This window comes from Muscardinus avellanarius (genome assembly GCF_963383645.1).
Source record: "Muscardinus avellanarius genome assembly, chromosome: 1".
NCBI lineage: Eukaryota > Metazoa > Chordata > Mammalia > Rodentia > Gliridae > Muscardinus > Muscardinus avellanarius.
In genome coordinates this window covers 200,280,869-200,296,431 of record NC_137786.1, presented here as the reverse complement: position 1 = coordinate 200,296,431, position 15,563 = coordinate 200,280,869, and the positions used below count along the sequence as shown (strand labels likewise).

The 15,563-nt window shown below is 35.2% G+C and overlaps 1 protein-coding gene across 4 annotated transcripts in view; it reads right to left on the bottom strand.

Moving 5' to 3' along the window:
* Positions 1 to 15,563, bottom strand: part of ANO3 (anoctamin 3) — a gene marked incomplete at both ends in the record, with an annotated part of 387,663 nt that overhangs the window by 254,054 nt on the left and 118,046 nt on the right. For 2 of the 4 annotated variants that reach the window (XM_080703075.1, XM_080703076.1), the window contains one exon: positions 11,177 to 11,222. The exons of the other annotated variants lie outside the window; for them this stretch is intronic. In XM_080703075.1, the coding sequence (XP_080559201.1) occupies positions 11,177 to 11,222 (46 nt within the window). Of the gene's footprint in view, positions 1 to 11,176; positions 11,223 to 15,563 lie in introns of those variants that run through there. 4 annotated transcript variants of the gene reach the window in all.

Below are 15,563 nucleotides of genomic sequence, written 5' to 3'. Positions count from 1 at the left end.
CTTGCTGCATTATAGTTTCATATCATAATGTAAATCATGCTAACATAACATATATTCACACAGTACTTGGTGCCCTCCCCTACATACCCATTTCCCTCCCTCACAATGCAAATTACCCAGATTGACAATGGCATATTAACATGTATACACATAGTCCAAGGAAATATGTCCATTAGTGGCCCTCAGTCTTCCTCATCTTGTACCCTTCCTCGGTGGTTCTACAGAGGTTTTCGTCCATTACCTAGAGTCCCTATAGTATATTAAATGCTCCTTAGCTCTTGCATATTATAGAAAATATATGCCCTTTCATTTTGTGTGCTTGGCTAATCTCACTTGACATAATGTCCTTCAAGTCCTTACATCTCCTTGAAAATGTTGTAATTTTTTTCTTTTTTTTATTTCTGAATAGAAACCCGTTTTATTTCCTATTCATATGAAGGAACAAAGACCCAGAATAGCCAAAACAATTCTCAGTAATAAGAACCATGGAGCCAGCATCACAATTCCTAACTTCAAATTATACTACAGAGCTATACTAATTAAAACAGCATGGTATCAACACAAAAACGGGCACCCAGACCAATGGAACAGAATAGAAAATACAGAAACAAATCCACACACTTAAAGTCAATTGATCTTCAACAAAGGGGCCAAATAGGTACACTGAAGGAAAGACAGCCTTTTCAACAAATGGTGCTGGGAAAACATGTTAACCATTTGTTGAATAATTAAACTAAATCCTTACCTCTCACCATACATAGAAATCAACTCAGTATAGATCAAAGACCTAGAAGTTAGACCAGAGACTGTGAATCTATTAGAGTAGAACAAAGGTTCAACAGTTCAACATATAGGCACAGGTAGTAACTTCTTCAACAAAACCTCAAAAGCTCAGGAAATTAAAATAAGAATTAACAAGTGGGATGGATGGCATCAAACTCTGTCCATCTTTTGTTAATGTCTAAGTTGAAGTCATTTTAATAAATTGAATTCAATTTGCCTAAAAGGAAAAAGTTGAACTATTGACATCAGGGAACAATCTTTGGATTCTGCCATCTTTGGGAGAATTTTTGGAAAAATTTATTAGGAGTCCAGTCAAACCATGATCTCTACAGCTGTGTTGGAAGAATAGAGATGCGCAGATTATGTTAGTGAATGTGGAAGCCAGACAACCCCCTGGAGCCAGCTCCAGGCTGGCCTCTATAGATACAGTCTCCAAATCAGATCAGGTTCCAGGCCCACCATAGGTTCCAGGCCAACCCTTCCAGTCCATTTTCAGAATCACTACCACAGGCCTACACACCAGACTCTGGTATTAGGCCAGTCTACCAGGGAACTGCAACAGCAAGAATGCCTCTTTCAGATGAGCCAACCAAAATATCTGCATGAGCTTATTAGTGAAGGACTTTACCTGCCAAAGATAGTGCCTAAAGACTAGAAGAGATGCCTGCTTACTCAAATACACGGGCACCAACTCAAGACCACAGAATCACAAATAACCAGGAGAACATGACACCATCAAAGGGAAAAATAATAAGCAAACAAAGCACCAGTATCTAGTCTTTAAGAAGTAGAGACCTAAAACTACCCCCAAAAAAGTTAAAAATAATGATCTCACAGAGGCTCAGTGAGCAGAATAAAATCCAAATGATTAAACAAAATAAAAATTAATAAAAGAACAAAGTAGAAGATCAAGAAAGATTAGCTATATAAAATAATATAATAGAATTGCTAGAACTAAAGGATAAAATGGTGAACAAAAATTTTTTGTAGAGAGCTTCAACAGCACGGTCAAGGAGATTTTTCCTAGAATACAAGATAGTTTAACAGATGCAATTTCAATAAATGTGATATGCCGCATTAGCAGAATGTAGGAATAATATCAGACAACTAGCTCAATAGATGCAGAAATGCATTTGACAAATGTTGACACATTTTCCTGGATAAATATTCAGGAGTAATTTCAATAAAAAGAAGAAAGATCTGTGCACAAAACACTGCCAAATATTAATAAAAGAAAATGACAGCAAAAATAAATGGAAAGATATTCTAAATCCATGGGTTAGAATAATTAATGTTGTTTAAGTAATCAAAACACCTGAAAGAATCTGCACATTAATTGACAATCCTATCAAGATTCTCTTGATAGAAATAGAGAAAACAATCCTAAAATTTATGTAGAACCAAAGGTCCTGAATACACACAAAAAAACTAATGCATAAGGATCCATGCTGGAGACTTACTAACAGACTTCTAAATACACTACCAAATAATAATAATCAAAACTAGCATAACATTGACAAATTAGTCAAATTGTACAATGGAACAGAATAGAAAGCTAAGAAATCAATATATATATTTGTTGACTATATAGTCAACAGATCTTCAGCTAATGTGCCATGGATATAAAATGGGAAAATTATAGTCTTTCAAATAAGTAGGAAAACTGGACACTTGCATATTGTAGAATGAAGTTGGAGTCTTATCAAGTACTACGTATAATAATCAACTCAAACTGTAAAACTACCAGATAAAAGCATAGGGAAAGAGCATCCTGATATTGGTCTTTTCTGTAATTTTTTGGTTATGACACCAAAATCAGGGACAAAAGTAAAAATAGACAAATGGAACTGCTTCAAACTTAAAAGCTTCTGCACAGTAAAGTAAATAACAGAATAAAGATACAACCTATGGGATGGTAGAAAATATCTTACAAATTATACACATGACAATGGATTAACATGAAATAGATGGAAGGACCTCAAACAATTTAAGAGCAAGAAAAAGTAGATTTTAAAATGTATAAGAAAATCTAAATAGACAATTTTTCAAAAAAGACACATAAATGCCAACAGGTATATGAGAAAATGATTGATGTTACTAATCATCAGAGAAATGCAAATGATCACAAGATATCATCTCACACCTGGTAAAACAACTATTTCAAAACATAAGATCACAACTTTTGGTGATGATGTGGAGAAAATGGAAGCTTTACCCATGATTATTGTGGTATTTCTCACAATTGCTAAGATACAAAATCAACTAAGGTTGATTTTGATGAATTCTGTGCTCACCTCCATACCACACTATAGAAGTTCCATCCACATGGAATTGGTGATCCTAATAACATTTCTACTGGCCAGAGAGCTGTTTTATCTCTACCACTCTTAGTTGCGTGACCTTGAACTTTGCTTAAATTTTGTCTCTCAGTTTCCTCACCTATCAAATAACAGAAATTCCACTTTATGAAGATTAAACAAGTTATTGTAAAAATAGACTCTTAACAGTGTCCAGCAAAGAGTAAAAATATAAAAAATAGGACTTGCTATTCTGCTTTTAATTACAAAAATAAGCCCAATTAAACAAATTAGCTTACATGTGATTACTTACTATGTAACACTTTCAAGATTCAAGTCATTTTGTGTGACACAATGTCCCTGCATCCTATTTCACAACTTGTCTTTCTTTTGCTACTGAAGAATTTGTAAGAACACAGAAAGCTAACATACAATTTCTCTATTCAAATAGCAAAACAGTAAACTTTTACCATGTATTATTTTGAAAAAAAAAAAAAAAAACTCATTCTGAAGGCTTGAGCTATGGCTCAATGTTAGAGCACTGTCTAGCATGTGCCAGACCCTGGACTTAAACTCCAGCATAGCACACAACACTCACACATGGCTGTTAGGTATGTCATTATGTATATAGCATAGCCTCTTTATTTTTGCAATTTGTCATATAATTAATAACAAATAAAAACTAAAATATCTAGAACAATGATAAATCATTGAAAGTATTTGGATATTTACAAGAATAGAAGATAAAGTCTGAGAACTACTCTACAAGTCAAATAATTCCCTTATTGAAATATTTAGTTTAAAATGGTTCACTTGTTAAGTTAAAAAGCATAAAATAAATAAAACAAAAAAAAATCCCATTTAGGAACTATACCAAGATCTTAATCTTATTAGAAATACACTAAAATCATATTTGTATAATATTAAATGCATGTACTTAACAAAGTATATCTAGATTTTGTAAAGTTAGTTTGTACTAATAATAAATAACATCAATAAACACAGAAATCTTAATAGAGCCCATCTATTTATATTCATTATTTAACTCAAAGCTTACATAATTACACCATTGTTTTATCAAATCATTTGTGAAATTAGCTCACATAAGTATTTCCTAGGATGCTTGCTCATTAAAAATACAAATTCCTAGTCTATTCTCTTAGATTTTTTATTCAGTAGCTATAGAATAACAGAATAATTTTTATCTTTAATGAAAAGTCTAGATGATTGTTTAGTTCTTGTAAATTTATTTACATTTATAAGACTAGATCTCACAGAGCTAGGAATATAATAAAAATTAAATGAAGTAAATTGTTCAAGGTACTAAGGTATGATGAAATGTTTATGTACAGCCAGACCTTGTGCACATATTTGCAATGTAACTACTACCTTCTGCTGCAAATTGCTGTTATCCATGTTCAAGGCCAAACATAATTTGCATATAATTTAGGAGTTATTTTTAGGACATACTTTTTGGTCAGTCTAGTAGCTTTCTAGAAATACAATTATATAATTTATACCAATATTAAAAGAGTACATTTGCAAAGTACTATAGCAATGCATTTTCTTGTCCACCCTATTTTGCCCACAAGGAAGCCCTCTCCTCAAGACAACTATCTCAGGTGTAAGGAAAATGGGAGACCCACATTTTATTGACCCAGTATCATCCATCAAGGGCAGGCTTCCTACATGGCTGTTGGTTAAACATCAGTCAGAATTGAAAGAAAGTGCTACTTGCAGGACAATTTAGAAGGAAAGCCAATAACTGAACCAACAGCCAGGATAGTTGTACTATTTCATTGCCAAGCTTTGAATATAATTTCACACCTCTGTAACTTCTGATGAACTGTAGAACCAGAAGGAGACATGGAGATGTTTCTGGCACAGGTTTTTATTTTTGATAAAAGGTGACTGAAGCCACAGAAGGGACAGTGAGCTACTCAAGATAAACCTTCAAAATGATAAAATTCTGCCTTGAAATCTAGTATTACTTGGAGTGTAACAAGGAAACCAGCTATAGACAGCTATGGTGGAAATCAAATGGGAGAGAGATGCTTTCTAGATGTTTAAGTTTTATACCCTGCAAAGAATCTGAAAAACCTAGGCTTTCTTTTGGGGACTTTACAGGAGTTAGAAACATGGAATTTAGAGAATGGGAAGACTGATTTAAAATCCCAGCTCTTCCACCCACTGGAGTTAATAGAGCATCTGAGTATGATGGTGCACACCAGCCATCCTCGTATATGGGAGAGAGAGACAGGAGAATCACAGATTCCAGACATGACTCAGCAACTTAACAAGAACGTGTTTTTAAATAAAATAAAAAATAAATAAAATAAAATAGAGCTGGGAGATACAGCTCAGAGGTAGAACATCCTGATTTTAATCTCCAGTACCGCAAAAAGGAGTTAGTATGACAATGCATATAGTTTATTGAAGCCTCAAATTCCTCATCTTTAACACAGAAAAAAAATATAACTACTAAATTTGTAAATAATATGAAATAATGCCGAATGTCTTTTAGCTTTGGGGACATTGGGCAGTATTGTCCACTAAATATTAGTCCTCTCGCAGTATCTGTTACTATCATTCACTACAACCTTGAGAAGTAGGTACTGTTCTAAAACTTGTCATGAGAAACACACATGTAAAGGTACCATGATGGTTGAAGAATTTAGTTATAGGGAATTTTGAGCAGGGGCTCTTTTCATAAAATTACAACTGTTTTACATTAAACTTTTATGTTTACACTAATATTTATTTAGCATTTGCACAGTATAAAATCCTAATGTATTAACCAGAAAGAAAATTGAGCTTTACTTTGATTTTTTTTTTTTTTTTTTTTTTTTTTTTTGGTGGTACTGGGGTTCCTGGAAGCCCTTCTACCTCCGGGCTACGCTCCCAGACCTATTTTATATTTTTGAAACAGGGTTTCTTACGCCAGCACGGCTGGCTTCGAACCTGCGCGATCCTCCTGTCTCCGCCTCCCAAGCGCGGGGATTACAAGCGTGCGCCACCACGCCCGGCTACTTTGATTTTTTAAAGGGCTAAGTTTCTTTTAATAGGTTGATTTATTTAATAATCAACTCTACATATTTTTAGTAATATCACTGTACAGGATACATTTTTTAAAATTTAGTTTTGATAAAAAAAAAAAAAACTTCAGCTTTCTATCCTTTTCCAGAAATGTATTGTTTCAGAAAATCAAACTTGCATATTTCCTTTTTTTAAAACTTACGTATTTCTTTAAAATATTCACATATTTGCTGGGCGTGGTGGTGCACACTTGTAATTCCCTCGCTTGGGAGGCAGAGACAGGAGAGTTGCGCAGGTTCGAAGCCAGCCTTGCTGGCTTAAGAGATCCCGTTTCCAAATAAAAATATAAAAATAGGTCTGGGGGTGTAGCCCGGATGTAGGAGGGTTTCTAAGAACCCCAGTACACCAAAATAATAAATAAATAAATAAATAAATAAATCATCATCAAAAAGGTAAAATATTCACATTTTTAAAATAAATTAGTTTGGATGAATTTTTAAAACTTTATTACTTCTGTTCATTTTGAAGTAGAAAATACATATATTTATCACATAATATATACTATTCTTACTAATTCAAAACCATTATTTTAAACTATAGTGTTCCAACTTGGAATTACCACACTAAGGATTTTTTTTTTAATGATGTACACTGAAATTTTAAAGAAAGGCTTCTGAGAGAGACTTTAGATAGTTGAAAAGGGTGATCAGAACACTGGGCTAAAATAGGGCCAAAGGTGGGAAGGGGAAATGGAAGAACTAATGAAAGAAATAGTTCAAATTCTACTCTGCTTATGTGTGTAAATGCCATTATGAATTTCACTGTTATTTATGGGGAGGCTTTACAGATACACAAGCACAAGAGCAAATAATTCATTTAGAAAATAAGTAATGATAATGCTTTACAGTCATATCAACATAACTGTTATTGTTAAGCCACTTGTTTGAGTAGGAAGTGTTTGGTTCTGCAGAATTACACTATTTTTATGTTTAACCAAATGTCATTTTGGGAAGTGATGAATCACTTAGCTTTAGCGGATCCCATTAAGCTTAAGGCTTAGGACAGGCTGTGTTTAATGTGACCTCTTGTCTCCCTTATTGGAGTGATTTGTTAAATAACACACCATCAAAAGCCAGGGCTATCATGATCCTTCACTCCTCCCATCTGTGATGACATGAGTCCATCAAAAATCAAGTGAAACACAGTATTCCAAGTCAGGAAGTAAAGATGGACTTTCCCCAGAAATCACTGCTAATTTGCCAGCTAATGTGTCCTTCCAAGATGTGCCAAGACAAAAGAAAACATGCATTTCCAGTCATCTGTAGCCACAACACATCCCAATTTACTCTTGGGACCTCAAAAATAACCATACAGCTTTCATGCCCCACCAGTGTCCAAGATTCTCACTTTTAGCTCCTAAATTAGGAAACCTTGCCATAAGAAAACCTGGAATGAATGTGGAGTAAAAAATATACATCAGTGCCTTTATTCAGAAACACAATTGACATTGTTGAGAAACAAAATGTCAATATTTTTCTAAAAAAATGCAGAGTTCCCTTCGATTTTCATTAACATGTCTAATAAACCTGTGAGTCTTCCTACTGTATCAGTTTCTCCAGAGAAGGGATTTACAGTAACTGGTCAAGACTGAAAGAATTCTAGATTATACTCTTACTAAACAGAGTTCACAGCATGCATACCAAAAGAGTGCATAATTAATATTTTCTTGCGATAAAATTTTTAACAAGTTAGTCGTGTATCTGTGGAATTTTTTTTCAGAAGTTTCCCTGAGGGATATCATAAGATTAGGTCAGAGTTTGTGATCATATCTAAAGACCACTGTAGAGAACCATTTTCAGATGATCTGGTCTACTGTTTCCTTTAAGAAGACCCAAAGTAATCTGGGTCTGAATGAGTAAAAAGAAAAGAGTGAAAAAATATAAGGAACCTGTGGAGGATTTGTTTTACTCCTAAAAAGTCAACAAAAGGTAAATGAACCCAGGAATAATAAAACTATTTTTATTATATTCTAAATTTTTTAAAAATTTTATTGATGTATTATAGTCACACATGTAAGTGGGATACAAGATGGTAGGGGCATACATGCACACATCACTCATTTAGCCCTTCCTCAATTCCCATTCCATTTCCTCTCCCCTCCTTCCTCCTCCTGTTTAGTTTAGGGATTGACTTTAAAATGTTTAAGCCACTTTGGAAACCAGTATGGAGGATTCTCTGAAGAATATGAATGAACCTGCCATATTTTCTAAGTTTTTGAGCCTATTTGCATGCCAGACAAATTAATAACCATTATACCTCTGTAAAGTAAATCCTATTATCTTCATTTCACATAAGTAGCAATTGAGGTTTAGATAATAAAATTGTAAGAAGGAGCCTAGCATGTTAGTTCATACCTATAATCTCAGTACTTGGGAGTCTAAGACAGGAGGATCACAGGTCTGAGGCCAGCCTCAACAATTTATTGAGGCATTATGCAACTTAGTGTGTCCCTGTTTAAAAGTAAAAAATAAAAGAAAGACTGGCGGTCTCTCTGAGAGGTAAAGTGCCCCAGATTTAATTTTCCAGTAATGGAAGGAAGGAAGGAAGAAGGATTTTAGAGTTAATATGTCGAACTCCAAAGAGTCATAGTTTGATGTGCAACATTTGGATAAATTTGAGCTTACAAATAACATTTAGTTTTGCAGAGAACTATTCTGGTGTCAACGCTAATTTGTTAAATAAAACTGAGTAGAAGTTTAGATGAAAAATTGATTACTATGCAGTTTTGAAATATATAACATAATATCCATGCCTGGTATAGAGTTTACATGTAGAAAGTTTTTACAAGTTAGGGTGTCAATTTTAAAATACTATAATGATGGTGATTTCTGAATACCTCAGTGTATTTCTAGGTATTATAAAGTTGAAATCTAATTTTGAAAAACTACAGTGAACTCACTTGATTTTAACAAAAATAAACTCCATAAATAGATTACTCAGTTAAATTAGTTTCTAAAAGTGAACTAAACTCAGGCTTATCCTCATGATCTGGGTCAGGAAAAAGCCTTCTCTGCCTTCATATTGCCACCTGTCTATTCCGTACGGTAAAAGAAGTTAGAAACGGCCCTGGGGCCAGATGTCCATGAAACAAAGCCTGAAGAAGTTAAACACTTTTCTGAAAATGCTTCAGTCACAAAAACAAGCCTAAAATCTAGGACCACAGAGATCCTCTGTAGAATTTTCTACACTTTGATATGCAGTGTTATGGTACAAGAGCACCCCTAAAAGTTTCCTGCTGCATACCTTTAGGAAGAATATGGGATATCATTTTACTTCCTGCTCTTTGTAAACTTAATATGGCTAATTCTTAATTTTATCTTTTTCTAATGCCTATGCCTGATTAGAAAGAAATTAACCAGATTTGCTAAAAGCAAATCTTGTTGCTTTCTACCCTTCTGCTTCTCCTGTTTATCATTTTGTTAAAGTTGGGTTTTGTGCCAAAAAGTAAAAGAAGACTTGAAAATTAATGGTTCATGATGTGTCATAAAAGAAAAAAAGATGAAAAACTTGGACATATATAATATTTTTATTACTCACTCTGAGTAATGAGTTAGTCCCAAAGTTGTCTCCTTAAGCACACAGCTGGTTTGTTCCTCAAGCACACAGCTTGTATCCATACATAAGAGATTGTTGGAGGGGACATTTCAAGGATCTAGGTCCCAGAAATTAGTTCATCAAATGAAAATATTAATTAGGTGAGGCAGTTGCAAAGTTCCTATAATTCTTGTTTTCATTCTGAAAGTTTGCCACATGTGTTCAAAATAATAATACAAAGAAACAGAAAGAAGTGACTTAAATTTCTTTGGAACATTCCAAGTTGAAATGCAATTGGATACTGACATTTTAACCTACTCCTGGGCATCTCATATCATTCTCAAGTCAATATTTATTTAAAGAATCCTAGAGTACTTGGCCTTGGATAGATTATATAATTATGGACTTGTAGGTTTTTCGATCCCAATATTCTGTCTTATTCAGGAACTTCTCCTAACTAATACCTGTTAGGTTCGTCAACTTTTTGTTTAAAACCAAAGTTACAGATGTGCTGAAACAACTGTTTCAGAAAGAAAGAAATAATAGAGAGAGGGAGAGTAATGATATCCAAATATTTCGAATGAACATATTTACTATTACAGCATTCACATATCTTAAGTACTATATAGTCAACTGTGGCATAACTAATATTGTTTCGTTCAGTAAAATAATAACTTTGCTGTTTAATACATGCTTCTGGCTAATAAAACTCCAGAAAACTGGGAATGTCCCTCGAAATATATATGCTATTAAAGAGTTATTTTAAACAAAATTCAGAACGAGGACCAGGGAATGGGGATAACTTGCAAGCATTCTTAATTAAAGTATAACCATACAGTATCTTGTCACTGCATCCAGTGAGAAAAACGGAGCTAAAAATGATAAGGTAAATTTCTAGAAAAGAAGTCAAACAACAACAAAACCAAGAAACCCCTAATAAGCATGGGCATGAGCATAAACAAAGTTTTCCAAGGAAGTTACAGAGCTCTTTCAATTGGGACAGGCCAACTTCTCCAAGTATGTATTTATATTTGAATAGTGGAACGCATTTCAAGTAAGAGATTCGCTTTTGTGACGCTTACTAGACATCTGAATCACAAAGGGAAGCAAACATCTTCCAATATCCCTGTCTTTAAGCCTCAGAGTGCTCCTAAGGGGCTATTCATGGAACCCTATGTAAAGGGTTCACTGAAAGGCATTGAAACAGTCCTAAGGGATACACGCTAAATCAAGTTCAGAAATGACAAATTCCGCTTTTCGTAGGCACCATGCAGAGACTCAGAAAAACAAAACAAAACAAACTGAGGATGCAGAGTGAAAAAAAGCATTAAAACATTTTTTTTTAAACTTTGCAGAGTTCCCTACCTCTGTGTCTTAAGCCTTAAGAGATTGATCTGACATCATTGCAAGGGCAAGCAGAGGGGACAGGACGCCTGCAGGGAGCGGGTAGCAAGATTCTCACTGACCTTTTTGCTGTTTAAAAGACTGAATGGAGCCTGAATGGTGGACCATTTTCACTCTGCGCTTCCTGGCTGGGCTAGGGAGCTGTCCAAGAGGGCGGCAGAGGAACAGTAGCCAGAATCTCTGAGAAGCTCCTGAACTGCAAGAAATCCCAGGCGCCTCCAGGAGCGAGCAAGCAGACTAGCGCACTGCAACCCAACACCTGCTTTAGCCAGCACTTAGCTCCAGACTGTGCGCCCGCCAGTGTCGTTGTCATGGCAACGTGAGAGGGCGGTCCAGCGTCCAGCTCCCCTTAGTGGCTACTCCTGGAATAACCCCGCAGTTCCCAGGCGTCCAGTGCCGCAGTGAGGGTGGGCGTTGCACCGGGTTTGCTGGACAAGGGAGAGAAAGACTTTTCCTAAGGACTGTGCACAATGTCTCTAGAGCTGCTACTAACACCCGATTTTTCAGGCTTGGAGGCTGGTTATTACATTCAGGTAGCAGCACTGTTTTCTTAAAAGTTGATCAGTGAATATTAGCATTTAAAAAAAAAAAACAACATACAGTTGATCTCTGCTCTGACAGAAATGCAACGGCAGATGCAGAAACATTTTTATCTTTCCCTCCTAAACTTAAATATCTGAACGGGGGGGGGGGGGCATGCAATTTATCCAGTATGATGTTTCATTATGCTAATATCTATTCCATTACATTTAGTTTTCTTCTGCTTCAGCTTATAGCTCCTAATTTACGATAGTGATACAGAACTATTTATTAGCTACTAAATAGCATGTACCAAACAATACTATTCACAATGCTCAACTTAATCCTCTTAAAAAAACCAATAAATTATGTGTAATATTATCATGCTGGTATTATAAAATAAATGAGGCTCTGAGCAACAAAGAATCTTCAGAATAATATACAACAATATTCAATTTAAAAGTGAAATCAACACCTTATTTGAAAGAATTGAAGTAACTTTACAAAGTCCACTGCAGTGTCCAACGTAGGACCAAGAGCCAGCTGGACACGGGTCAGTACAGTCTCCTTCCTCCTCTTATCTCTCCTCCCTGATTCAAACTCAAACTTTCTTCTGGAACATATAACCTTTACTGAACAGATGTTCAGCAAAATAGTCTGTTGCTTCCTGAGTCTAAGGTTTGTGAGAACAAAGAGGCTAGGATATATCTCCTAGAAATGAAAATAAATATAATTTTTGACATAATTAGAATTTTTTTCTAAAGAAGGAAAACAAATGTGGGGATTATTTCTAATAGCGCTGCACCGCACCCGTACCTCTGCAACTCAGCTATGATTAAATTATCTCGTTGTAAAGTTACTTTTCTTAAAATTAGAAACGTTTTGGCTCGGACTGCCAGATTGCCTAGCAGGAGATTCAAAGAACATCTTTGCTTGTTTTAAAGTCAGTCTTTTAGGGAAGGTTGCTAGAGGAACAGCTTTGTGAGGGGCCGAGGAAATTTTAAGCACCATCTGCTTTATAGGAAAGAGTGCAAAGAGAAGGAAAAGATTGTGTGTGTGTGTGTGTGTGTGTGTGTGTGTGTGTGTGTGTGTGTGTAGAGAGAGAGAGAGAGAGAGAGAGAGAGAGAGAGAGAGAGAGAGGAGAGATTGTGTTTTATTTTATTTAATTTATTTATTATTATTTTTTGGTAGTATTGGGGATGGAACCCTTCTACCTCTGGGCTACACTCCCAGACCTATTTTATATTTTATTTGGAAACAAGGTCTCTTAAGCCAGCGAGGCTGACTTAAAACCTGCGCGATCCTCCTGTCTCCGCCTCCGAAGTGCAGGGATTACAAACGTGTGCCACCACGCCCGGCATGAGATTGTGTTTTAGAAGTAGGGTTTGCAGAGAGGGGTTTGAACAAAGACTGTTCCAAAAACAATCTTCTTGTAACCAGGCATAAGGAAATATTCTGATAGGCTGACACCTCCATCACAGAAAGTTTAGGAAATAATACTAAATTGTCTCATTAGGGAAGGCTAAATTAACTGTGTTGAGTTTATTATTATTATTATTATTAGTAGTAGTAGTAGTAGTAGTAGTAGTAGTACCAAAATCTCCAAATTTTAATAACATGAGAAAATGACTCTTTTATATAATATCCACTTAAGAGACCCCATGAATATAATGATATAAATATTATGATCTTGAATATGCTTTGCAAAATAGATAAAAGTTGACTCTAAAGAGTTCAAACATTTTTTAAAATGTTCAGGGTAATTACTTTTTCAAGTTGGAATTAAGTATGATTTTTAAAATACCTTCTGTGGGGAGCCATTAAGGCTTTCCTCTAGATTAGTGTCTCTGACTCAGCTGATTGTCCTTCACCCAGAGTCAACACGGTTTGGGGAGAAGATCAGGTGGTGATGACACGAGGGTATTGATTAATCTATCTGTAATGTATGTGTTTTGTATTGGTCTTTATTGTATTCCGGTGGTGATAGCACGAGAATGTTGATTGACCTGTGTGTAAAAGTACCTCTTAAAAAAAAAACCCAGCGTCAGCGCAATAAAGATGAGATTGACCCAGAAGTAGGCGTCCGCCAGGAGCATCGGCACAATAGAGAATACTGACCCAGGCATACTCGTCGACCCATAGGAAATGTTGACCCAGAAACAGGGGTCAGCTAGTAGAGATAGTAGGCTGGCGGCTCCCCCACGTTAGAATTAAAAATTCTTCATCCTCACGCCTCTCTTCAGAACCCGTACTCTGGCAACCTTCCTATTATTTCCTATTATTTTCCTGTCATTTTCTTGCTTTCTATTAATAATACACATATAGCTAGATGTAAACATATTATGTGCATACATCTTCAAACTCTCGGCTCCCCAAAGCTGACGTGCCTATCTTGGTATAATTCCAGCCTCACTCTCTCTTACGGTATTGGACCCAGATTTTTCATTCTCACTGGGATTTCCGTTTCTCTTGCTCTCATGCAACTCACTACCAGTTTCCAGTCCTCAAAATTTATTAGGACTCCTGCTATCATTTGCCAAGCAGAAAAGAAAGGAACTCTGCTTTTTGCATCCTAGTGAGGTTTTTTATTCTTTGGAATCTTGAAATATGACCCTCAGCTTATCTAGATGAATCTTATAATTCCCAGTTGCTCCTTCTTTGGATTTTGAATCTCAGGCTTAATTAACTTTGAAATTGTCATTTCTGCCTCTTGTTGTCTCAATGGTACCAGAAATAGAGACAGCAATTCTCCTTGTAACTATTCCCCTTCTAGAACCCCATTATTTAAGGTACTCATGGGTCAAATGAAACCACAAAGTCACATCTGTAAGAAGTTTATCTGCAAACAGCAAAGAAATAAAGAAGAGAGAGCTATCTTCTTGGGAGACTCTATTAGAGGGAGACTATGGTGTTCTTGAGAGCAGACTGAACACTGATTGTTTCTTTAAAGACTAAGGAAATACGTATTTAAATATCTATATATTTTATATTTACGCATATTTACATATATATTATATGATTTATGGAGTAATTTCTTAGTTCTTGTTTCTTCCATATGCTACTAAAGACACAAATCAGCTTTTCAACAAAAGCCAAATGATATCACAAAAGGAAGTACAATCTAACATCATTTCCCAAATGCCTACGGTCTATGGCTACTACATAATATAATGTAGTAAAACAGCAGAATTAAGCAGATTAATTCTTCTGGTTTCCAGACAGTGTAAATATTGATATCTGCAATAAAAATTAAGTGATTGTAAAACTGGTTTACTTTGAATAAAAAGATAGACTTTGTGTTTTCTTGCCTTTCTATACATAAAAGCTGGTCAGAAAATACTTGCTAAATAAATTATTTTTCATGACCCTAAATTGATTGTTAATTGAATCTAATAGTAAGATATTCAACTACAAGTCTAGAATATAAATTGTTGAGATTTGCATGTTAGTCATATTATTTCATGATTTTCAGTCAATTTCATAACGATTCTTCTCACTGTGTTGTTTGGAAAATCTAAGAATATAATGACTATGAATTTATTAGTTATATTCACTACTTAAGCTTTCAAACTGACACTATGGCCTTATTAACAACGCTTATATTTTGTTGATTGCCAAAAATCACTTTTGCTTTTATCAGATTCTGTAAATTCAGTCGTATCTCAGCTATGCTGGTGGAGTGGTGCTAGGAATTTATGGTTGTTATCTTCCCTGACAACTTGGCTTTTGCCGGATGGCCTATGCTTGTGTCCTATTAGGCATTTGGCTGCTTGCTGAGGAAAATAAAAATAAAGGCATATTTTCTGGTTAAATATTTATTTTTCTAAAATAATATATGTTTTAACACATAAAAACGCTGGAGTGATTTGTATACACTGTGATCTCCATTTGAACATGGCCATTCCAGTCATAAGAATAACAGTATAATAC